At 36.5% G+C, this 26986-nt stretch overlaps 1 protein-coding gene across 1 annotated transcript in view; it reads left to right on the forward strand.

Moving 5' to 3' along the window:
• PREX2 (phosphatidylinositol-3,4,5-trisphosphate dependent Rac exchange factor 2) overlaps positions 1–26986 on the forward strand; it is a 201243-nt gene that overhangs the window by 104848 nt on the left and 69409 nt on the right. Inside the window, exons 19-27 of the mRNA XM_075704766.1 lie at positions 1684–1769; positions 4011–4147; positions 7343–7460; positions 8332–8516; positions 11360–11521; positions 15381–15603; positions 15955–16162; positions 21947–22126; positions 24964–25058. Coding sequence (XP_075560881.1) covers positions 1684–1769; positions 4011–4147; positions 7343–7460; positions 8332–8516; positions 11360–11521; positions 15381–15603; positions 15955–16162; positions 21947–22126; positions 24964–25058 — 1394 coding nt within the window. The remainder of the gene's footprint in view (positions 1–1683; positions 1770–4010; positions 4148–7342; positions 7461–8331; positions 8517–11359; positions 11522–15380; positions 15604–15954; positions 16163–21946; positions 22127–24963; positions 25059–26986) is intronic.

Below are 26986 nucleotides of genomic sequence, written 5' to 3' on the forward strand. Positions count from 1 at the left end.
TTTCTCCTGTTAATAAGCAAAGGTGCCTCACAAAATACAATGCCACCCAGAAAGGGGAAAAGAGCAAAGAAGGAAATATGGCATAAAGATGATCATCTGGAATGATACTCCAAAAAACCCCCAAACAAACAAACAAAAACAACAACAAAAAAATCCCCCAAACCAGTAGATGATAGTGTTGTGGCAAGCATAAAGGGCATATCTTAGCCTTTCTTTAATATAGATTCTGGTTCAACTTGCCAGTGAAAATGTGGGTGAATTTCAAGGTTGACAGAGATGATCTAGAGAGTGAGGAGTTCAGAGGAGTTGAAGAATTTGTTTCTCAGTGCTGCCTGCTTTTTATTTGGAGCTGCTGCTAGCATAACTGTGTTGGCAGAAGAGACAGTTCTAAATTCTTAGCCTAAGCTGCCAGTGATGGCCTTTCATAGCTCATTAGCACGTTCACAAAGCATTTTCAGAATGAAACCATATAGATTGTGTCAAATGTAGTTAATATCTAAGGATACTAAATGATGCTGTACTTACGAAAATATTTCAAATTAAATTTATTAATCTTGAGAATAATATTTTTAAAAATTTTATAGACTTCAGTGGGTTTTGGATCTCACCTCTGCTGATAATCATCTCCAAATACTAAACTTTATGAATACCAGAAAAAAATGAAAGTACAAGAAATAATGCAGTGATATTATTCAAAACTACCTGTAAATTAAGTTTATTACAGTCCAAATGTATTTTAAAAATCACTTTTCAGCATCGATTTGAATTTGTCTGCTTCTGCACTGACAAATGGAGCTCAGGGCAAAGATCCCTTAAGTAATAACGGAGCTGGCTGTGGAAGCAAAGGCTGCAAAGTTAAATCAGTGCACTGTTATGCGTGACCTAACTAGCTCTGATAAGGGCTAATGCAGCTGTGTTGCTTTTTCTGGAACCTCAGCTGATATCATGTGGATATGCTAGCTTACTTTGGGTGAGCTCAGGCCTTCATTTTAAGGAGTAGATGTGAATTTTGATTCTCAGAACTGTGTTTGCATTGGTTATCAGTACGTTTATTACTGTTGCACTTAGTCCAAGCAGGAGTGTAGCACAATGCACTTACAAGTTACACAAACAGCAGTAGGCGATTCTTGCTTTGCAAAACTCAGTACTTTGCATAGCTACTCAGAAAAACTGCAACAAAATATTTTTTCAATAAAACTCACCAAGCAGACACTTGGCTGTTAACAAATTGTAATACGGATCTAGTCTCCACAGTCTTCTGCAGCTCATCTGACAAGGCCTGCCATGATCTGTGGTCCCCTGGCTCTGTCCTCTTGGCTGACAGACTGCCTGCCTTCCCAGGGCTTTCAGTGTCGCTGTGCTGTGACACCCTACTCAAATCACAGTCCCTTCGGGAGGAATTTTAAAGCTATGGTGGTGCTTTGGTTGTAATTGGCATATTGAATTTCCCTGGGAAACAGTATTGCCTTCCTCTGATTGGTTTTGGTATCTCAGCTTGCTCTTATTTCTGATGTCAGTGGTGCAAAGTGTCTGGAATATGAATGGTGCTGAATCTGAAACTGTGAATCGAATGAAAGTGTGAAGTCTTACACCCTTGTAACCTACTTATTGCTGTCCACTTTTATCTCGAATAACAAAATGCTACCTTTTGCTACATTCATATTGAATCTTTGCTTGTATCAGGACAGTGAAGATTCCTGACTCTGCAGATGGACTTGGATTCCAAATCCGGGGCTTTGGCCCATCAGTTGTCCATGCTGTTGGGAGAGGTAAGGCATAAGATCTGTCAACAGTAGTGGTAAATATATATTTAATATCTAAATGGCGTGGCTGAGATAAATAAAAATGAGGTCCAGTGATTCAGCTTAGATTTTTTTTTTCTCCCCAAAGTAACAAACAATATTAAATAAAACCAAATAAGATAATTTTGTGTTTTTATACTTTGTAAGCTTTGGATAGATTTTCTGGCTTTTTTTTTTTTTGTATGTGTTTATACAAATGTAGGAAAGTTAAGTTAAGGCCATGCATTCTTTACAGACTAAGGGATAGCTGACGGATTCAAAATCACCTTCTCCAGTGAATGGGTGTTGGGAACCGCTCACTTCCTGAGTGTTAATTTGTTAGGTGGCCATGTGGTTCTGCAATGTTCTGAAAACATTTTACAGAAAATGCACTTTTTGCAAATTGTTTCAAGGGTGCTAGTGACCTAGTCTGTCTTAGGACATGCAGATGTTTCCTGTAAATACTGTTTTGTCCATTTTGTGATGTGATTGTCAAATGCTTGCCATCCTTGACTCAATATATTCTTGACTGGTATACTGGCAATAAAAGCAGTTGAAGCATTCTTTGTTGCATTCTTTGTTGCTGTTGCATGTTGTTAATGGTAGAGCCAACTAACACTGTACTTTCAGCTACTGCGGGGCAGTTGTGTCCTTTTCCCCCCTTCCTCCCTTTGTAATTGAGGAATTTAAAGTGCACTGATCTGCAAAGCAGCCAGATTTGAACTTTTTGCTATGCTGTGGTGCCAGAAATTAGATTTTCAGAGAGTCTAATAAACTACAGACTGTTGTGCTGAAGTGATAATTATTTCTGCACCTGGATCTCAATTCAACTGCTTATCCTTATTCATTAAGCACATACTTTATTCCAGTTAGCCTCAACAGCATATAAGTGCTTGCTTGTGTGGTTTGCTAAACCTGAAAGATTTTAAGCATATGCTTAAATACTTGGCTGAATTGAGACCTTGGATTTTTTGGAGAGAGACTTTTTTTTTTTTTTTTTTTTGAGAGAGAGATTTAATATGGCCTATTTAAATGTTTATTTTTAAATGCCTTTTTCGGGGGGGGATTGCAATAGCTGGTAATAGTGTAATTTCCAAAGACTTCCTTTGATACTAGATTTAAAATGCAGCTATCATCTAACCTGATAGTACCTGAAATGAGGGGAATCCAGGTATGTTCTTTAAGTTATTTCCTTGTCAAATATGCTTAGCTGACAAGTCATGACATAGCTTTTCTATTTGTCAGCCCTGCAGATTCAGTCTAGCCTTTTCTTTCATAGCAGCTAGCTTCTGCAGCTCAGCCTTGCAGTCTCTAGGCAGTGGATTTTGACTGCCCTGACACCTTTGTGGCAGTATCAAGAGACACATAAGGAGGTGAACGTTCAGGTGGCTGGAACTAAGGTCATACTCCAGCAGGCTGTCTTTCAGGAGTGGGCTTGAGTCACACTGAAAAGACCTGGAGACAGCTGCTATTTTTGTAGCACCTATTCAATGGATAGAAGATTTTCCCAACGTGGTTATTCCATTGTGAAAATAAATCGCCGAACCATGTATTTTATGCTGCTCAACGAGAAGGTTTTGGTTTTTTCCTCCCCCCAAAAAATTAAATTTGAGATCTCCTACTTAATTATCTTTGGGTATTTTGATTAAAGCTGTAAGGCACTGTGTTATAATTGAGTTGGTGAAAAGATTAAAATAAGAACAAAATCCTTGGAAATGTATTTGGATTTGGATATTTCACTTCATGTTTAACAAGAAACTCTAGTATGCTCTGATATATATGCTCTGACTTCTTTACGAATTGTCAGAAAGCTTCTGTTTTGTATGTAAAATAGAGACACCTGAAGTAGTCAAGAAGTTCATAAGCTTGGGGCATATAAAAGAATTTGGAATAAAAGCGGTCTAAATTACAATTAGTGGGTTTTAAGCTAGAGCCTTTTTATTCTTTTAAAATCCTTTTCTATAAGACAATTTTTCCACGTTTTCATATTACTGATCAACATTTGTTTTATAAAATAGCCTTTAGAAAATAGTCTGGTCTCTTTTTATGGAATCATCTGCTGGGGAACTCCATTTTCTAGGAGTCCAGCTGACTGCAGAAGCAGCCAGTGGTCAGGGGAAGTATGTAAGAATTGGTGAGAGCAGATTCTGATTAAAAAATGAGGCTTTTGGACTGTAAAGGAGATGTTTAGGAAAAGAAGTCAGTTAACTATGTTGGTTTTTTTTATAGGAACAGTGGCAGCTGCGGCAGGTCTCCACCCTGGCCAATGCATAATCAAAGTGAATGGAATTAATGTCAGCAAAGAGACTCATGCAAGTGTTATTGCTCATGTCACGGCGTGCAGAAAGTACAGACGGCCAATGCAGGTACATCTCACTTGGTACCATTGCAGATTTAATTCTAAATTTTTTTTTGGTCAAAGTGAACAGTGTGGTGTGTATGTCTGTCCACATATCTCTTGTGTTTGAGTGTGATGAAGGGAAAGGAGCGGTGAATAAAAGTGAAAGGAAGCCAGTTGAATTACAGAAGCTGAAGATTGCTCAATACCTTGCTGATGTTCAAGGTCTATTTAATTTCTACATTGAAATAAATCTAAGCTTATAGCTAATTTTTTTCATATGGTATTTTTAAAGGATTATTTCAAGTGTTTCTGCAGTTCTAGGCAGAAGGCATTACGAGGTATATTCTCATCATGATGGAGAGGGATTTACACAGCTCGCTGCCTGCTCAGCAGCATGAGAAGGCAATGCAAAAAGTTGATCTTCCAGAATTTTGTAGCACTTCAGCACATAGAGAGCAGAGTGCATGTATTCCATCTATAAAAGTCTCTGTGTTCCGATTGTGTTCCAATCTTGGGAATAAACATACATTCAAGGATTCAAAATCTCACTTTTTAAAATACAAATATGCAATTTTTGTTATCTTTTTCACATTAGTATAGGAGAAAATCTAAGGCTTCCAAGACACAAATTTAAGGAAGAAAACCAAACCTAGCTGGATTCTATAACATAATTTTTCCAAGTCCCTGCAATTTTTTCATAAACTGTGAACCAATATCATTAACGAACTTCACAAACTCTTCCAGTGCATGTTAATTGAGAAGAAAAATCCAATTAAAATCATCAGTGAAATCCTTCTCCCACACCTACTGCATAGATATGAGATAAGAATTATAAGTAAGAGTTAGTTAGAACTGTCATGCAAATACAGTCTTTATGAAAATGTTTGGTTTGTTGTGTTCAAACTCTAATACAGAACTGAAGTTGTTACATAGCGTATCAAGATCAAGCTCACCTGTTCTTTAAAGGAAGATGTACTCTAGTAAAGAGAGGGTGCTTCATGCACTAGTAGCAAAACTGGTTAGAATAAAAGATAAATTAAATTCTTTATAGCAGGTGTGGAGTTCCTATAGAGATTAGTGACATCCAAAGAGGATTGGTTAATGTAGGCTGGCATGAATGCCTTGACATGCAAAATTACTCTGGTTTTTTAATCCACTTGTGTAATATGTTGGAGTACATCACTGTTTTTCCTGTACAGAGTATTTATTTCAATCTAAAGAAGTAGCTGATCGTAATTCAGCAAATCATAAATAACTAAAATCCCCCAGACTGACAAGAAAAACTACATTTAGGATGTAGTGCTATCAAATACTATGGGTGAACTGTCTAGACTGAAATAAATGACAGTATTCCCACTGGTGTCAAGACAGCTAAAATTTCATTTGCTATTCAGAAATTTGGGGGTTTAATTATTTGGAAGATGACTATGGATTTCTCCTATTTTCTAAGTACAGTGCATTAGCCTGTCATTTAATTAACACGACTATTGCAGTCTCTCCTGTGTTTGGCAATTGCATAATTGGAAGGGGATCTTTTTCTGTTTCCTGTATATTCTAATTCTCAGGGCGAGGAGTCTTCCTGCTTGCCTGGAGTGAGAAGTTTCGTTTCAGATTCTTGCAGTGTGAATAACTGTAACTTCTGTTGGACAATGTTTATATTCTTTCTGTCCTGTCTGGATAAAGAAAATTGAAAGCAGATTTTACTTCTTGTAATTATGTACAATTTCTTTGCAGTGATACTAATCATGATGTGACGAATTTATGCTTAGTTTGTGCCCCTGTAAAGCTTTTGGAGAACATGCTCCAAATCATACTGCATTATATCTTGTGTTAACTTCTAAAACAGGGACTTCTAGTTTAAGTAGTTAGTCCTTCCATTAGGCCATATTAAGTTCAAATAATGAAGGAACCCTTTGACATAATGAAAATCTCCTGTTAGAGATTGGCATGGCAGCCTTAATGCTCCCAGCAAACCTGTAAGACTCCATAAATAAGCAGCAAGCTTTCAGGTGTAGCTGCAAAGAAGCATGGGTTTCAGAAGTGTTTCTGTCGATCAGCTTGGGCACAGTTGTCTTCCAACAATCAACAGAGAGCTTTGAAAGTTAAGCTTCCTTGTTCAAATATTTCAGTGCCATTGAATGAAAAATAAGGCATGAAGTAAGATGAATCTAGGAAACCTAGAGAGAACTAGTACCTTAATCATACAAAAAAATAGTTATCTGTGATTAATGGGACAAAGATAGCGGCTGAATATTGTATATTAGCAAAGCATAATTAGATGTACTTGGCATTTTATGTGAAAATTTTAACATTCAGCTTAAACTTTTGCTATCCTTGCTTAACTTTGAGTTCTTGCACAAACTTCTTTTTAAAGCCTATGAATTCAGATTAGTCATAATTGTGTCATTTATTCTGCTGTAGCTGTTGGAGAGGGAGTGATTAACTGACTGTCAAGCTTCTTTTGAAGCGTAAGGGGAAGAGAAGAGTAGTCTGGAGATGCTATACTTCATAGGCCCTTCCACAAGGATGTGATGGGCATGTGGCTGAGTAAGTGAGGGGGAGAACAAGACGTAACCCATACATGTGGCTTCTTCATAGATTGTATGACCAAGCCACCATTCCTGTGCCCACGTGTCACTCAGTCACAGAAGATGCTGGACTTTTGGGGCCTGTGATTCTGTCCTTTTTGGGGGTTTTGCTAATCTGGGGGACCAATAAAGAACATCTAGTAAAATAACTGTAGTAAAGGCAAATGTAAGTAATGAAGGCTGTAGTGTGTATTCATCTTGCCAGTGACACATGGGTGATAGATTAACTGGACATACTATATCTTTGATTGGTATTCCGTAATATTTGCCAGTAGATTTGTGGACGCACAGCAGATTTAGCAAGGCAAAAATTGTTTTGAAATGTCTTAAATTATTTTTGGCAGAGACGTGAAACTGATGGATGTCATGCTGTCACAGATTTCATACTGTCTCATGACCGTATACTCTGAAATAAAAAATAAGTTGACAAAATGCTTCAGATGGTTTTAGACAAAGCCAAAATTCTCTGTAATTTTCAAAATATTATTTTTAACTTGGAGCTCAGAAGGCAATAAAGCTGATAATAATCAGGGAATTAAAGCAACTATTTCATGTGTGGGAGCAGTGAAATAAGTTGCTATCAATTGCATTTGCAAAGCTTTTCCTAGCTGTCTTTTTTTGTTGTTTTTTAGCAAGATTCTATACAGTGGGTTTACAACAGCATTGAAAGTGCACAGGAAGACCTTCAGAAAACGAACACCAAGCCCTCTGGAGATGATGGAGGAGATGCCTTTGACTGCAAAGTGGAAGGTATGTAATGCTTATTTTGATTTTGCTGTTACTCAGGACATTGGTGTAGTAGCAAGGAAAATAGAGACAGTGGTTTTGTTTTCAGAGAGGAAATTGCAAACAGACTGTAAGATGTGTTTTACATAAGGATTTGCTTTTTAATGTATTCTAAATACATAAATGTAACATGCTGTTCTCTGAAAATTATTATATTTCTCCTTTTGAGAAAAAGCTTCTGTGAACACTTTAGGGAAAATCTGTTCAATTTTCATTCATAGGATACATAATCCTAGGAATTACCTGATTTATTTTCACCACTAGTGAAGATTTAAGGCTGAATTAGATGCATTAGTCACTACTGCATGAGAAATAACAAATCAGCTATCCTTCAGATTATTTTCAGGCAATTAACATTTAGATAAAGCTGCATATTCATATGCATCATGGTAATTAAAGACACAGTTAACGTGAGCTGTATTTATGTTCACTGGGTAAATGCTGATATTGTGGTTTAATTTCTGAATGTTGACACTTGTCATGGTCATTTTCTTGTAGTTTATTTAGAAGTTCTCAGTCTTCCCTTTTTGTGTTGCTTTTTTATGTCTCTGGATTATAAATGAAATTGAATTAGTCCTCTTCAATAACTGTTTGTAAAGAGAGACTACTGTGACTTCTCTGTTCATGCCTCTTTAGCAATCTAGTATTTTAGCATCCGTAAACCTACTGGTGTTCTGATTTTTAAATCATTCAGCTGGTAGCTGGCTTTTGTGATGAAAGTTTTTAAATAGAATGATCAGAGCATACCTGTTTCTAAGATGTTTGCCTATGTCCTTTTTAGGTTGTCTGATGGCCAACCCTCCTCAACTGATATGTGTTATTTTCTTTATTCTAGAGGTAATTGACAAATTTAACACTATGGCAATAATTGATGGGAAGAAAGATCATGTGAGTCTGACTGTTGACAATGTTCATCTGGAGTATGGAGTGGTTTATGAGTATGACAGCACAGCTGGAATAAAGTGCCACGTGTTAGAAAAAATGATTGAACCAAAGGGATTTTTCAGCCTGACTGCAAAGGTATGAAGCACGTTTTGTATGTATTAATTCTTGCTATGTTTAATACCAATGGAGCAACATCTGTCTTTTGCTTATTCTTAGGATTATATGTATTTCATTCAATATCTTATAATTGGTCACCTTTATCTCTCTCACATTTTGGAGGGTGGTTGTGTGCTCAGGAAGCAAACTAAGATATGGTGTGGTTATAAATTGAGCCTCTAAACGGAGAAAAAAAAGTTAAAGAACTTTGAAGTGTTCCATTCCTCCTGTCCCTGTCCCTTTTGTCTTAATTATCAAATAAAACTTGAAAAAAAGTCAGAGTCACGGAAATGTCAGAACTTGGTGAAGGTAAGCTGTAGTTCCCAAAAGTAATTTAATCTCATCAGAATTGCATGTGCAACTTTTAAAATTTGTTTTGCTAAAAAGAGTAGCACAACATCTGTCTTTTCTGCATCCGAAAGTAAAATAAAGCTGTGCATATACAGGTGCACACATTGGCAAAATCACAGAGGAAGAAAAAAACCACAAGTGCAACTTAAGAGTTTACTTTGGAGATTTTATTTTGTGAATATTTCCAAATGGTAAAATCTGTGATTACTATGAATGGAATGCGACGTTTTTTATATATTTTTATATGTATCTGGTATTGTCTGGGTCACATTGACAAATAATGTAGTAATACAGCTCTTTTACTAAGTTTGTTTTTACCTTTTCACACACACATGCATGCTAACAAAGTACACTTACGAAAACCCAAACTTTTGTGGAGTGTATTGATATCTGCAAGTTTCTTTTTCTGTTGATCTTTCCATCTAAAGCGTAAATTAAGGTACTGATCTTTTACTGAAATGACTGAAGCATGGGCACATGTTTCTTTTCCCTGACTTTACTTTGGAGCAGGTCAGGTTGACAGACAGGGGAGTAAATTCTTGCACCAACATCATGAGGTTTGCAAGAGCTGGTCTAGTCAATGCTTTGAGTCATTGGCCTGAAAGATGTTAATTCTTGCTGTAATTACAATTTCATGTAAAATGTTTAAGGTATTATTTCCTAACTGCTCAAGAAATATTTTTCCATTGTTGTATATGGAGTAGTTAAGTAAAGAAGTACTTCCAGCACACTGATACTGGCCTTAAAAAATGCAGTGTCATCACCCTTAGTATTTAGGCTGGCTAATTAAATACTTAGAAATTATTAAAAACAATAAGGAGTTGTAATGTGACTATGTTAGAATAATATAAAGTTTATATCAAGTGATAGTGATCTAAATGACTACAAAAGGTCCACCGATAGAAAAATCAGGTCCCATAACTCAAAGGCAATAATAAAAATTGTAGTGGCACTTCATCAAATATAACTGTCAGCAAATGGTTTTAAATACTCTAAACATAAAATTCTCTCTGCATTCAGTGGGGTCTTATGCTTCTCTCCGTATGCTTCTTTCTCTCTTTGCTACGTGTTTATTGTTGCTTCATATTTTTAAACATCTCTATTATGCATCATATATAGTAGGGAAGTGAAGTAATCCTGGACTGCTTTCCTTTATTGTGCAAATCTTTGTGTTAATTATGATGATGAGAAAGTATCCAGAGTTGTGCTGCAAAAGTTACTGGTTTTGAATGCACTTATTTTAATGTACAGCTGCAAAAAAACCCCACTTGAATTATTTAAATTTGTATTATTAATTAAACCTGACACAAGGGAAGCTCAAAAGTGTGACCAAAGTGACTGGGGTGTTTTAATACAGTAATTAAACATTGTAGCAGAAGAGTTAAAGGCTTTCCTTGATTCATCCTGCTGGGGACCTGAGAAAAAAATTCTCTCAGGATTTAGTGATTTATAATCTGTGACTTCTTAAAAACTCAAGATTTTGCACTCCAAAATTTCTGTGTGTTTTCGCTTTTGTCTAAACTCCTTGGTCAAGCTTATAAACCCTATATTATGTCTGTGATGGTGGATAGTATAATAATGAACTGTAGCAGAAGTGAATTACAGACTTAAGTCCCATGATGGATTAATACTGTATGTGTTGTTTGTCCAGACTTTTTTAAGTATCTCTAAAATGCAAGCCTTTTCTTATTTAGATGCCTTAATCTGGATTTTGGGTGCCTTTGTTAGAAAGTTATTTTTGGTGTGTTTTTCAAACACATCTTCAGAGTTGGACCCAACCAGCAATAGCCATCTCCCAAGTTCCACAACACAGTGAATTTCAATGCCTGAAATGTGACTCTTCACTCTAAAAAAAGGGTGATATACTACCTTCATCTCTTCAACATGCCTTTTTTTCCAGTTTTCTATCACCATCATTTGCTGGTGCTATTTCCATCATAGCAAGACTTCAGTCTTTGCTGGGCAGTATAGCTTATTCTGTTCCCTATTTCCTGTTTATATACGCAGAAGATACAAGAGGATAGCACTCAGTTTCCTTGTATGCTTTTTCAATGTGTTAGTATCACTTATGCTGCCAGACCAAATTTTTGCTACAAGTAATGAATTAATTCATCAGCTTTGCATAATACGTGTTGTTCAAGTAAATACAGCAGATAATGTATTTCAGAGGAGCCATAGTGGTTACATTAGTAGGAAATTAGTAGTAAATCCATTGTCAGACAATGTCATGAGAAGCCAAATAAAAGTACTTATTATGGGTATAACTTATGCAGGGGATAGATTTAAAGAAACCTCTTTGCTTTCCAAGTTTCATTAATTGTTGTTATGCAGCATTGCCTGTAATGTTAAAAGGCAACTGATTATCAGGCTTTTCAGCTTTAATTATAAGGGATGATAAGTAAGGGGTTAAGTAAGGGGTTATCTTAGTCATCTTATTTCATAATGTACTGCTCTTGTTTTTATTATCTTAGATTCTTGAAGCACTGGCAAAAAGCGATGAACATTTTGTGCAGAATTGCAACAGCCTCAATTCCTTAAATGAAGTGATCCCCACTGAGCTTCAGAGTAAATTCAGTGTCATTTGCAGTGAGAAAGTTGAGCATATTTGCCGAAGAATCTCTAGTTATAAAAAGGTACGACCGGCATGTCCTAAGCTTGGTGATATTTGTCTTTTACGGGAAAATCAGGGGAATGTGGTACAGTTTGAATAACTCTTCAAAATGTCTATTGCAATGACAAAAATACGGCTGAAAGTTTAGCTATTTTGAGGTGTGAATGCCTAAACTGAGTAATTACATAAATGGTTTTCAAACCGTGCTCTTTATTATCTCTTTTTTAGACACTGGGTAGATCGTATCCTTTCTTGTTGCTGTGTTCAGTTGTAGATACAATCAACTGCATATTTCCCACAAAAGGCCCAGCATTCTTGTAAATGCCTTAAACCAATTCTCTAGTGAATTTGCAGATGTTAACCAAAAATGAAGCAATAACAGCAGAATTGTTCTTTTCCTTCTAATGCATCTTAATTTTAAATACCAAATTGTTACCCTTTTATTCATCTTTTATGCCCTTCAAATTGGTATGACTTTTTCTAGCATAATAGTAATAGCTCTGTAAATTGTTAGATTAACTTGGGTTAATAAAACATTATAGCATGGAAAAAAGGAGAAGGTGCTGACTTTCATACACTTGAGATCTAAATTAATGAGATGTGAATGAATAAATAACCTGAGGTATGACCTCTTGTTGCTGTCAGTGTATTTCTCTATAGTTGTTTAGCTAAGCAGGGCATAAATGAATCAACCATTTGTCAATTTGTTAATGCAAACTTATTTTCTCATCCTGGCTTCTTGTTCCTCTCCCATACAACCTGATTCTTGGGAGTTTGGAACTAGTTTGAAGTAGGCCCAAAACAGCTACATAGAACTGGCACTGCTCTGTCTTATCGGACTTGGGGATCTGAGTTGTGACATTCAGATACTGGTCTGTTCTGAGAGATAATATGCAAAAAATTGAAAAGAAAAAAAAAAAAGAAAAGGAAAAAGAGGTTCAATGCAGAAGCTTCACACAGTTCTAAAAGTTGCATGGAGAAGAGCAGATAATGTTTTCTTGTTTTTTCAAAGGAAAAGGAAGGAAAACTGTAAGGAAAACCTGTAGCTTCAGTGGGATGAAGGCCAAAGAGCAGCTTTCCAAAGATTTTTCAGGGTGCTTTCTGACAAGAAATGGAATAAACTGAGGAGTTGAGTCACAGAAGGAGACATCAAAAGGATTCTGGTACTGCATTACCAAACATCCGGTCTCCCTGTTGTTTGCCTGAATTATAAACCTCTGTGTTTTCAGACTGGTTAAAAATCAAAATATTTTTTTAAAGAACAAATTCATTGGTTTTAACATTAATAATAGTGTATTTACAGTTTGAGTAACGTGTGGGTGGTTTATACCTTTCCTGTAGCCAAAAAATTTGAGCATGATATACAGTCTTTTTACAGGAGGCCAAGACAATAAATGAAATTTTATTGTGTTATGCTGGATATGAAACAAACAGCCTCAGGGAAGTTTTCATAGTGCTTATACTGTCTAGAAGCAGTATATTGCTGATACAAACTGCACTTTCAAGCTCATCTGCTCAAAAATCAGTAGTTTCACAGTTACAGTTTTTAATGACAATTAGTAATGCAATGAATTTCAGGAATAGATCTGTCGTTTTCTTGGCAAGGTAAAGGTAACCATAGTTACAGGAGACTTTCAGAGCGCCTGAGCCCGGCTTGGCTTCTGGTTTCACTGTGAAAGTTTGAATTCTATAAATAGAAACCCTGTAGATTTCTGCAGTTCCTACTATTATTATTATCAGAACATTTTGCTCATAATAGACCTCGAGTCCAGTGCCATGAGTCCCAGATGTTTCTCAACACATATATGAAAAGAATTTTGGGCCTGACTTATGACCTGATTAAATCATAGCCAGGCATTTGGTCTCTCTGGAGCAGGATGTGTGGGAGATTGAGATGTGAAATATGTACTGCTTGCAGGAACATTTTCATCATTGAATGTCCTTAGTGCCCTTCTTAACTATTTGTACATTCTTCAGCCTTCGAACAATTCCATAATTGGATTTCTTTTAACCTTCCAGATCTTGTTCTGATATAACGATGTAAAGGTAAATTAATCAGTCAAATGTTCATCAGGCTCAAGTAATATGACACCAAAATAAACAGAAATTTAAATCCCAGCACAAAAACCTTTTATTACTCAGAAGGGACATACCTTTGTTCAACTGAAGTGTTAGTCAAAACTTGACTGATTGAATTTGTACTGACATTTATTAGGGAAGGAACTTTGCAAGTTAACTTTGAAAATACTGTTATGCATGAGCTATGGTCCATAGCTGAGGTAGGTCTGTGCAATATTTTGTCTGCAGAGATATGGTGATTAAAATACCAGGGACTTGGGACTGATTACATCTTTTCCAAAAAAAGTTCTCCCCTAACAACAAACTGCACTGGAAAGAACACATTTTGACAAAAATCCTACTTGTGACTGACAAGTCTCTTTTCCAGTGGGAGAGCTAGATCTCATGACTTTTATGATTCTGTATTTTCTAAGTGTCCAAATTTAGTACAGTTCAGTCTTAGCCATTTTGGGTTGACATCATCTCATCTTAAAACACAAATAACTCTAAGCCTGTTCAAGAGTGTGCACAAAATTTCAGGTGTTACAGTGAAGGAGATGTGGCTAAGCACTGTGTTAGAATTAGACCATAAAACAGAGGGGAAAAAAAATGTTCATCATTGCTGAGCTGATACATGGGGGAGAGAAGAGGTGGTGGACTAGCAAAGTCTGTAAAACATGCTGTTTGCAATTTTTGTGCTCTAATATTTATCAACTTCACAGAATCATTCAAAATCACAGAATGGTTGAGGTTGGAAGGGACCACTGGAGGTCTTGTCCAATCCCCCTGCTCAAGCAGGACCACCTAGATATGGTTGCCCAGGACCATGTCCAGATGGCTTTTGAGTATCTGCAAGGAGGGACATCTGACAGCCTCTCTGGGCAAGCTGTGCAAGTGCTCAGTCACTGTCACGGTGAAAGTGTTTCCTGATGTTCAGAGGGAACCTCCTGTGTTTTGGTTTGTGCCCATTGCCTCTGGTTCTGTCACTGGGCACCACTGAAAAGAGCCTGGCTCTGTCCTCTTTGTACCTGCCCTTCAGGTATTTATCTACATCGATGAGATCCCCTGTGAGCCTTCTCTTCTCCAGGCTGAACAGTCCCAGCTCTCTCAGCCTTTCATCATAGGGGAGATATTCCAGTCCCTTAACCATCTTAGTGGTCCTTAGCTGGACTCTCTGCAGTATGCCCATGTCTCTCTATTTCTGGGGAGCCCAGAACTGGACACAGCACTCCAGGTGTGGCCTCACCAGTACTGAGTAGAGGTGCAGGATCACCTCCCTCCACCTGCTGGCAATGCCTCTCCTAATGCAGCTCAGGGAAACCATTAAGGAGGACTTCATCCTTCCTGAATATGAAATTCATAGTTCATAGCTTCCAATTCTGTCTTTATTATAGCTTCAGGCAAAAATTTCAGAAATCTTTGCAAGACATTGACTTGAAAACATCTATGTCAGCAGGTGTTTATAAAAGTCATGTGCAGCACAGCACTGGATCATAAAGCATTTCCATACTTTCTCCCCAGGAAGACACTTAATATTTTATTGTGTTGCAAGGAAAATAAATTCTATCTCCTTGTTACAAGACTATTTAAATTTGTAAATATAATTTACTTCAAAAACCAACCCCTCAAAAATATAAAATGAAAAATATTTTTTCTTCCCCTTGTAGAGAAAGATGGAAATTCTGAAGTCAAGGCATCTGAAGTCAAGGATGCCTGAAATATTTTAAGCTTTTGTTTTCTGGTCAGGTACACAAGTTTTGTCAGCCAAGTGCTGACGCATCAAAAGCTCTTAATCAAAATTTTGTTTTCTTTCTCACTTCTAGTTTTCAAGAGTATTAAAAAACAGAGCTTGGCCTACCTTCAAACAAGCTAAGTCAAAGATTTCACCACTTCACAGCAGTGATTTCTGTCCAACCAATTGCCATATCAATGTGATGGAAGTGTCTTACCCTAAAACCTCAACTTCCCTTGGTAGTGCCTTTGGTGTACAGTTAGACAGCAGAAAACATTCTTCCCATGAAAAGGAAAATAAAAACAGTGATCAAGGTAAGTCAGTTGAACTTGAAAGAACTAGTTCCAGTGCTTCTGATACACAGTCTTAAAAGGCAACTGGTTTAGGTTTATGTCCAAAATATTAAAATTCAGGACAAGCCTTTATGAAATCCCCCAATTTTCAATATTTAGGTTTATTTTAAAGCATAATAAAGGCTAGTCATAATTGCACAATAACTTTTTCCTTAAATAGCTTGACTTTGATATGCAAGATAAAATACAAAATTAAATAATTACGTGAAGTTTAAAGCAGGAAAATACTTCAATGTCTGTTAGGTATTTTACTAACGTCAAAATGTATGCTGAAAAAAAGATAATGATGTAACCTCTTTGGATTATTCCCAGGTAAACTGAATCCCATGATTTATGTCCAACATACCATTACTACTATGGCTGCCCCTTCAGGGCAGTCTCTTGGCCAGCAAGAGGGCCATGGTCTGAGGTACCTCTTAAAAGAAGAAGATTTAGAAACACAAGATGTCTATCAAAAATTGCTGTTCAAATTACAAGCTGCACTGAAAGAGGTGGAAACATGTGTCTGTCAAATAGATGAGTAAGTAAATGTTGCCATCTGGACTTGCCTTTAATATTTCCATTGAAGATACTGATAAAGTGGGGTATCCTTTTTGTGTAGTATAGGATCAATGGTGACTTGGGATAGAATTGAAATAAGGCAAAGAATTTAAGTGTAGGTAATACTATATTTTGTTCTTTTTCCCAATGTCCCTGATTTTTTCCCACTTTAGTTTGTAGCTTTTCTTTAGAGTGTGGAAATGCTAATTATTTTGAGGTGAGAGAAATATGAGGCACGCATGTCATCTAAAATTTCACTAGGAATGGAAACAAAGGGCGGAGGTATAAAAATAGCTTTTATTTTATTTTTATCTTCAGGTATTGCTGAATAGTCCCAAAGATGAATTTTTAGGTAAAGCATTTTTCACCCATAGGAAGATTATTAATTTCTTAGACATTTTTCAAAACCAAATTGGCCTTAGTGAAAAACTATGGATCTGGAGAGAGCCACTCTTGAGTGATTAGGACACTTGGCTTAAATGTGGGAGACCCAGAGTCTCATCACAGTTTGTCCTAATTCAGGACAAGGATTTAAAACTTGATTTTCCATTTGTGAGGTAAGTGGGTTGACTGCTAGGCTATTTGCTGTCTTGGGATGAGGATGAAGAAGGATGATAGGTCTTTCAGTTTTGAAGGATCCCATATGTAATGCAAATGTCAGAAATTACTCTTTTTGAAAGTATAAATAACATAATTTTTTGAGTTTAAAAGCCAGTCTTTCATGATGTCCAGTTTGGAAAAGTGGTGTATCATTGCTTCTCCTGTTATTTTGAAGACTGTACAATGATTTGTCCTTTCATGGTTATTTCAGAATGGGAATCTTTTTGTACTGCTCTAATAATAATGTAATGTAATAGTTACACAGTAACAAGTAATTGTAATGTATGACATACTGCAATAACAATGAAAGTAAGAGTGGCCTCAAATTTCTTAGAGAAAATGTTGTTTTCTGTGCCTTTAAGTAGTTCTGCTAATTATCATGCTGAAGATGAAGTCAGTTAATTAAATTTAAGATAACTTCAGTGCTTGGGTGCATTTAAAAATGACTGCCTGTAAAGCCTGTGTTGTCACTCTTCCTCAAGGAAGTCAGAGAATTATACATGGAAGTTCAGTCAGTATGTCAGGAAGTTCTAGTTACCAGTCTGCCACGCCTTTCCTTTCCACTCCCTTGAGCCCATGATGCAAAAGCACAGGAACTTCTGAGCCTTTCTTTCATATGCATGTATATAACATGTACATAAATACACACACACATATATTGTGTGTAGAGGTATATACATGTATATATACACGTATTCATTTTGAGAGTCACACAGTTGTGACAGTAAACAAAAGGGTTCACTTTTTTTTTTCTTTCATAGATATTCTGTACACCGATGTCCTGGCAGGTCTTGTATAAGGTGCACCTATTTATGGAGCAAATTTTACCTTTTGCTGTTTGTAAGACTGAGACTTTTCATACTTTATTCCTCACGGACTTTGAGTGGACTGCCAGTGTGTAATTACTGTGGAGGAAAGCGGTTCTGTACAGGAAACAGGATAGCCAAGGGACCTACTTAAGAGTGCTCAACAGGGAAGAGGGAAGCTGGTGCTATCTGGGTGTGAGCAGTTCAGCAGTGCATGGTGTATTATATTAGAACATAGTTACAGCTACTAATTAACTCTTGAGAGAAAAGTTGGGACTACTAAGAAACAGAAGATAGAATAATAAGATAGGATAATGAAACAGCTGTGCTTTAATTAGAAATATTCATACTTCAGCAGGTAGTAGGAAATGCTTGAACATGGTGATCCTTGAACTTTATAAAGACTGTAGAACTTCTGTTTTCTGTTACAACATAGCAACAATAAAATTGATGTCTTCATTTATTGAATTGCTTATTATTATAAACAATGCTCATTATAATTTTCTCAGGATGGAAGATATGAATGCCGTATCACAATTCTGACTTTATATGATACTGAATGATAGAAAAATTGGGCTACTAAATGACTCGTTGGTACCCTTTATAACAGTACTGTTGAAAAACTGTTGCTCTTTCATGTTACGAGATGTCTCTGGTCTGTGTTGAGGTCAGTAATCGTCTGTCTCTCAACTCCCAAAATCTTGGGGCAGTGTTATCTGCCCAGCCTCTCCTATCTGTTAGTGAATGAAAGCAAACTGAAAAACAAGTGTTCCACTTGAAGAGTAGGTCTGTGAGAGCTTGTGGATTATGGGAAGGAAATGTCTAAGAGAAGGTTGTGTACTCCTAGCATTATCTGCAAAATAATTTTTGTCCAGGCTCGTTGATGAAATCGGGTTGCATAAGACGTACAGTACTGATGGAGAGAGAGGTATACACAGAAAAAAGACACATACCCCCTTTCCGCAGCCTCTTGAAGTTCCACTGACTCCTTGTTCAAATAGTTTAATAGTATCCCAGTACTTCTTTAGCACCATTGCCAGATACCCACCATTGATGCTAGGTGTTATACAAAAATAAGTCCTTCTTCAGGTTGTTTTCTGTATGGTAACTGTTGTGTTGGCTCACATGCACTCAATGTGCTCCCATGATCCCAGCTGTTTTTTGGAAAGATGTCTGTTGGGAGCATACAAGAGGTTTGAACATTTTTCGAGCCTCCGTGGAGCAAGGAAAAGGCAAAGCAGCTCACAGGTTGCATAGGTTTTTTGTTACTGCCTGTGGCTATCCATTTTTAATGCTTTGACTGACCATAGTAGGTTTTGTTTGTTTCTGACAGAGTTTTAGGATTGTGTTGACTTGGGTTGCATATAGGATTAATTTCACATGTGAGGATTTTTTTGGTTGAGATTTAAATTTCTCTGTTTCATGGAAATTATAGTTACAGAGCCTGTCTAGCTGTTAGTTACTACTCATTTACATATTTCTCTTATGAGAGATAGACTTCTAAGATAGTTTTGTTTGGAGTAGACCCATCTCCAAAGAAAATATAATGTGCATGTGCTGTGTTTAAGAATTTAAAAAAAAAAAAATTAAAAAAAAAACCCAAACCCCTCTATTTAAGTGTGATTATTGGGGTTTTTCTGTGTCCAGGTTTGGGTTTGTGTGATTTAGACTCCCTGAATTGGGTTTCTAAGAGCACTCCAGTGACCTCAGGAACTACCAGCTCCAGAACTCTGTTATCCAAAGTTCCAGCTTTCGTTCATGGTATTTCAGTAAAAAACACTTTCCTTAGAAAAAGTGCCTGCCTGCTGAGAGAAAGTGAAAAGCTCCCTTAGGAAAAGCTCCAGCTACCTTCATCAGTCTTTCACTGAGATCTTGGCAGCAGTGACTAAACAGTCACATAAAAGAAGAGGATATAATAGTCTGTCCATGTCTTGACAAATAATTACTCAGGGGAAGATGAAGGGGAGCTGAAATTGCAGTTCATTATGCTTGTTTCTTACTCTTGATTATTTTCTTGCAACAACAAAATTCTCAAGAAGTTACCAGAATGGATCTGCCTAAAGCCCATTTTTGTTTTGCTAGAAGTAGATGATAACAGGAACACAAGAAAAAGCAAAAGTGTAGATTAATCCTTGTCCTTATCTTCCAGGAGGCAGTGCTACAAGGTCTTCTTGGAATGGACCTTTTGTTTTAAGTGCACTGTTAGAATGATCTGCCATGAATTTTTCTAATACCTTTTTGAACCCCTTTTGTATTTTCATATTCAAAAAGTAAGTTATACAAGTACAAAGAACTGATTTTCTAATGTCTTCATTTTCATAACACATTTATTTTAGGACATGTTCAAGAACGTGTATGTTCTAACAGGTAGATCGAAACTGAACACTGCTGTAAAATATGGGCCCCATCTTTCTGCCCGTTCTCATGGAATCTTGCTAACCGGTGACTTAAATGATAGGGAAAAAATGAGTTGTGATTTCACACTGATTTGAAGTGTTAAAGCATCATGTAGCCCAAAAGATGTCTATTTAGTGGATGGGTGGGTTTAAATTCCAGTAAAATTACACCTTTTGTATAGTTGTTCTATATTTCAGTTACAGTTCAGATCAGTACCTTTTCCTATATATAGCATAAATACCTATCTGTCTATCTCTTGTTAGCTCTTAGCCAGAGAAAGTTATGCAGAAATGATGAAAGGCGTTGCTAAAAAGCTTTATTTGTCATCCTTGTTTCCCTAAAGTTAATGTCAAACCCTATGTTAACATCTGTCAGGTCATGATTTCAATGAGACCAAGCTTGATATACCATTTGGGGTATGTATTCATTGCTATGCAGTCAACAGACAGCATTAAAGAGATAATCTACCTATTGCATTTCCAGAGTATATGGTTTCTTAATTTCTTTCTTAAAGCTCTGTCCATTCCTGAGAGTCAGGAAATTATTTGTGCATACTCAAAAACGTTATAGTTGAACACCTTGTCTGCATTTTGTATGCAAAAAGTCACTGCTCTGAGTCCAGAAACTTCAACTTTCAAGACCATCTTAGGATCAGGTTGTTTTCTGGTAGAACATCTTTGTCAAAAGAGTAGAGAAATTGATAGCTCAGTACTGATGTAACTGTAGCTGAACAAACTTAACTTTATTAGGATTAAGAATGAATTACTTCAACTGGCAGAGCCCCACAAAATTAAGATGGAGCTCTAAACCACTTGAAATCAGAATTCCTCCCCTGAGTAATGTAACAAAGCTGATATGCATGGCGAGCAATAACAGTAAAGGAAGGAATTCTGAATGCTACACTTTAATAACAATTAGGGCAGCATTTTTGTTCACAAAAGATATGCATCTCCTGTAGTTCCCTTCAGAAGTAAGACTTATGTGTAACAAAAAGATCTAACATATATTTGAATCCTGCCATGTATTTGGTACAAAGTTTGCCAGTTGATCATTGTGACAGCTCCTACAATAAAACCCTGCTACTGTATCTAAGTAATTTATAGGAATAAAAGCTACCTGATTTCGGGTAGTTAGAAGGTAGTTTTTGCAAGAAAAACACTGCCTTTCAAATCCAAATATTAATTTGAAATTGTCGTTCTAATGGAGTGTTTGAGTAACAAGAATTAAGGGACAATTGCCCATTATAGTTGTTGTGATCTTGAAAGTAAATTAGAACATCTCAATATGAGTTAATCACTCAAGAATATGAATCTTTTGCTTCCAGTATTTGTGCATGTTCTAAATGTAGCAGTCTGCACAGTTCCCTCTTCTTGACTGGATGTCACTTTTGTGCTTATTGCAGAAGCTTGTAGATTAATCATCAATTTTACTAGTGATAGTGGCTTAGACACTTTGAATGTCAGGAAATACAGAGATATGTTAATCAAGATTCTTCAAATGCCTTAGTAAAATAGCTTGTGATGCAGTCTGGCATGTCTGGTACAGTAGTAATTGGGAAAATACATGCTTTTCACAGAGATATAGTTTCTTTGGTTTGTTTTCTTGATTTGTGCTGAGAAGTACAGGTTCGTGTTTAAAAATAGTTATGTTAATATAAAATTTGACCCAGAATGTTCAAGAATGTGCTTTATTTCTTCCCCAGCAGGAATCATTGCCTTCATACAAGACTAAGTATTAGTAATGCTAATGGGTTTCACTGTTACACTTTTTAACAGCAGAATATGCCACTTTCTTCCCTTGTTTCAAATAGATATGGACTGAATTAAGATGTTCCCTTCACATATTATAGAATAGTTGGAGGACATTGACAAGAAATGTTATCCTGTTGTTAGCTCACTTTGGAAAAACATGAATTTATCTTTTCTTCTTCTTCTTTTTTTTTTGTTTTCCTGGTCTCACAGCCTTCTTTCTTCAATAACATATTCTCCCAAATCAGAACGTAAAACGCCTGAGCCTTTAATACCAGCAGACAGTGATAATGAAAAGGGGGAAAGGAATGGGAAGAAAGTCTGTTTCAGCGTGACAGGTGATGAACAAGAAGATTCTGGTCATGATACCATCAGCAACAGGGATTCTTACAGGTAACTTTACTAATAATGCTTTATTTGTCAACTGAATCAAACCTGTGGGTTTGTAGACTGTCAAGTGGCTATGAAGACTATCAGAATATAATGATTCTGACATTTCTAACAGAGGAATAACGAGCATCAAGGTGTGTTACAAGATGTGTAAAATAAACTCTTTTATGAGTACAGATTAGTTGTTAGATCTCAGTATCCCTAACCTTTATAGGATATCACAGCCCGAGCTGTAAAGCTTTACTTTAGATTACCTGTCTTATAAAAAACAGAAATAATTTCTGTTACTATGTTCCCCAACAACAAACCAAATATCTGCCATGGAAAGCAAGATGCCAGAGCCACCACTCTTGCTGATCTAAAGAAAAAAAAAAAAACAACTGTTTCTCAACATACATTCCTCACCTTCTTCCATTCTAAATATTGTGGCATCATCTCACCTCTAGAATTCATAATGCGTCATGTTTACTGTGAATGAAAATAATGAAAATACAAAGAATTTTGAAAAGGAAAGAGTAATTATAGCAAGCATAGGTCTTATAAAGATTGTCTTCTGTTGCTTAGAGAGAATTGGTTAACTACACGATATAAAATCTAAATTAAAATTTTAGCTGCAAGTAAAATAAGGGTTCATTATTTGTTCATTATCATGGTTCATTATTATGCTCAGAAAGTAGAATCTCAGTAGGGTCATTGTTTTTCTACAGAACCCTGTGTTGCTGAGATCTCTTTCATAAGCTAATATTTGATTACTGCAGCATGGTAGATAGGAACTCTGTCAGAGTAGAAACAGAAATATACATATGGATTTGAACAGAAATAAATGTAAAGATAATATGCACAGATCAAGTCCATCTTGTTCTAACCATGGTGAAGACACAAGCAATATGCTGTTCCAGCTGAAGCGTGTTTAGGGGTTTCTGCATGTCCATGATGTGTCAAACTGACTATGCAGGAGCTGCTCCACTGGTCTGTGCTTGCTCCAGTTGGGAAGTTCCCCAGTTGGCACAAGATTTGTATGTGGAGAAAGAAGGTGTGTCTTAGGACACGAGTGTCTCTTCATTTGAAATATATTCTTTATTCTGATTCCAGTCATTTATAGTCCATTCTGGCTGTTTAGGAATGATAAAATCTAGGGTTCCATATGCAGAATAATCATAAGATCTGTGAATTTAGAACAATTGTTGGAGTGAGATTGGAATTTTTTGTTTCTTTACTTAAATAATTACATTAGGCAATACTTAAAATCTCCAGATTCCATAATGCCACCGTGGTTATTATTAGAACTAGTAGGCTAATTTCAGCCATTAGAACGCTCTCATTTTGTGTTGTAGGGTCTCATTCTAAACCTCACAGTACAAGATGATAAGAATGCAGAATGATATAGCTAATACATCTAATCTTGTTTCTCATTTTCCTGTGTTTTATTTTCTCATGCTTTGCACAATCCAGTTTTAAATAAGCTTCATCTTCCCTTTGGAGACTTCAATAAGTGAATAGAGTTGGAAAACATTTCTTAATATCCAGCCAGAAATTCTTAATACTCCTTGGGACTGTTCAGCTTCTGCTTCTGTTAGGAACATGTTTTTACTGATATCTTTTCATCTACTTAATGGATATGATTGTAATTATATCATATCGCTTCATTTAACAGTTTTCCCCATTCACTCACCTGGTTGGCTATAGGTCCAAAACATATACCTTAGCCAGGAAATGTAAGTCAGTATGCTGAAACTAGTAAAAGATCACTTCTGTATTTACAAAAGTAAAGAAAACAAGTAGGGAACACATGGGTACGTGTATAACTGCAGCATTATATATAAAATACAGATATGTGTATCTTGGTGAATGGGTACACGCAATTCATAAAACCAAAATCAGATCATCATATATAAATATCCCTTAGGTACACTTCTATATTATCTTATATTCACTTGGGTTTTTAAGACTCCCTCTGCTGGATAATCACTTAAGCATTTCCTGCATTAAAACTAAATGATCTTCATGTGGCTAAATAACTCTGAAGACTTTGAATTCAAACTTATCTTCATAGGATTTTTAGTACAAGAGGCTATGTTTTACTCTGTTTATGCTGCAGAAGTAGGTATGTTCTCTATCTATTTTCTGTACAGAACAATTTATTTTTGAGAGAATAGCGCAGAAAAAAATACACATTTTAATCCCCATATCTCCTTACTAGACCAGTGTGGGTGACATTTTGTATGCACAGAAGTTTTCACTGAAGTCACAGATGTAAATGTCTATATACCTCTAACAAAATGAACAGCTGGAAGAGATGGGATCATAAACTATATTTTACTTGGCAGGGAAAAATAGTTTGTAATTTGAGTTTTGGTGCTACTTGGATGGATCAAATCTCTTCTAAACCCATTATGGACTCTAGTTTGCAAGTCATAAACCAGAGTATTTCGTCATTTGTATTATCTATAGACTAGGAGTACAGAATTTGAATGTAGAGTTACTAAAACATTTGAGGCCACAGTTTCCAAAACTGTCACTTGTGTAAGAAAAATTGGTTGTTTTGCATTGAAAGTGTATATTATCATTCTGCAAGTACTTGTTCGCATGCAAGGTGAAGGGAGACAATTGAATCATCTGTTTTGGGAATCTGGTCCTCTGAGTCCTACCAGGATTGCAAATTAAATGATAGCCTAAGTATAGGGATCTTTATTGTTGATAAAGAATTGTACAGACCATCTCATCATTAAATTTAAAAGGGGGAAAGGGAAAAAATTTCTATAACTTTGAAACAGAGCCTGTATTAAAGGATATGACTTCATTTATTTTTTTGTTTTGTGTTTTCTTTTTTTCTTTTCAAGTGATTGCAACAGCAATAGGAACTCCATTGCCTCATTCACCAGCATTTGTAGCAGTCAGTGCAGTTCTTATTTTCACAGTGATGAAATGGATTCAGGTATGTTTAGAAAAGTCAGCTATGAATCTGTCATCTGTTCCTTTTATTCACTTTTATTCTTTTCATTTGCCTGGCAGTTTTGTTGTTTCTGTTTTAAAAATTGCATCCTCCTTGGTAATAGAAGTGTATCATTTTGCCTCTGCCTAGCTAGTGCTGCACTTGAGTCCTTCTGTGAAAGAGCCAACATTCCAGCATCTCTGTGAATAGACTGAATTAGTTAGAGATCTTAGAGTCACTGCTTTTAACCACTTTCATGCCTTGACCTTGACAGTGTGTTACGTTGCACAGACTAAGGAGCATTTTAGGTGAGTGTGGAATGCTCTTGAGCCTGTGTCAGCACCCGGACGGCAGGATATGGCTGTGTATGTTTGCAGGAAGGAATGCGAGACCACATAGAAGCACATTCTTGTTTATGCCATGACAAATTGAATTTAAATAAATGCAGCTGCTAATAGGAACGAGATGGGATTTAGCTGCATGGAGTACAAGGTCATATACACAGGGACTAATAATAAAAAATATTTGCTCTAAGCTGGGAGTTTATCATTTGGGAATGATTTAGGAAAAGAAAGAACTGGGCATATTAGTTGAATATGAGCCACCAGTGAGACTTGGCCATAGAGAAGGCAAAATTTATTGCTGGTTGTACCAGGAGAGGTATTTGCAAGTTGGGACAGGAAACTATTAATGTCATTATGCAAGGTATCTGAGATACCTTGTGAATAATGCAGTTCTAGGCAGCTGCTTTCCAGAAATAATACATGCTTACAGAGCTGAGCAGATACAGAGGAAAGGATGAAGGACATAAAGAGCTGTTAATAAAAGAGGAGACCCAGGGTCTGTGCCTTCAACTTAAGATATAAATGAGCTGATATGCACTTGTGCAGCATCAAGTTGAAGTACCGACTGAGGTGCCTAACAGAATATGTCTGTGCTAGGCAAGGACAGATACAGTGTTCAAGTTGATAAATACTGCTGCTCAGTGAAACTCACACTCTCCTGATGACTTAATTTTCTCCTAGTTCCAAAGCTAACCTGGTTAACTCCAGATCAGGGCTCTTTGGCACCATGCTCCATCTGTTGCAATTAAAATCTTGCGAAGGGTTATAACTACTGGCTGTAAGGACATCTTAAGAAGCTAAAATAAAAATCAAGGACAGAAAAGTGCTATTTAAGTGTTTCGCTGACATAAGAAAAATGAGTCTAGATTGACCATTAATAAATTTGGATTATAAATTATCAAGTGCCTACTTCTTATCTGTCACTGCAACAAGAAGGAGGAAAATCAGTTTTAAGGTCAATTTTTCACAGTTTTTGAAAGAGTTCAGGTTGCATCACCCGTTGTCTGAGAGAGCAAGTGACTGAGCGCAGTGGCCTAGGAGAGTCCTTCTCCTTTCTACTCTCTTAGGAAATGATGTGGTACGTACTACTAAAAACTTCATATCAAATACAGGATTTGGATGCTATATTTTTGTTGAATTATTAAAATCTCAGAACCATTTAATTAGTAAGAACATCAAGATTGTTAATTGTCTGTAGAGTCCCTATAAAAATTTTTATAAAAAAAAAATGAATGTATTTCAGTGACTTTGTGGTCTGCTATATTAGGTTCACACTACTTAGCCATTTAGTCTGGTGTTTAGGATGTTCTCCAGCACAGAAGAATTGTATGTTCTGGTCACAGAATGGTTCAGGTTTGAAGGGACCTCTCGAGATCATCCAGTCCAATCCCCTGCTCAAGCAGGGTCACCTAGAGCAGGTTGTCCAGGATCATGTCCAGTTGGGTTTTGAATATGGTCCATTCTCTAAGAGCTATTTCTGTATTATTGAGTGACTACTAAATGCAAAATACGTAGGGAGAACAGTTACTATAATCCTGAAAGCCTAAGCATTGGTCTGTGTGCAAAGCAGATTATCTAAGCTACAGA

The sequence above is a fragment of the Pelecanus crispus genome, chromosome 2, assembly GCF_030463565.1.
Source record: "Pelecanus crispus isolate bPelCri1 chromosome 2, bPelCri1.pri, whole genome shotgun sequence".
NCBI lineage: Eukaryota > Metazoa > Chordata > Aves > Pelecaniformes > Pelecanidae > Pelecanus > Pelecanus crispus.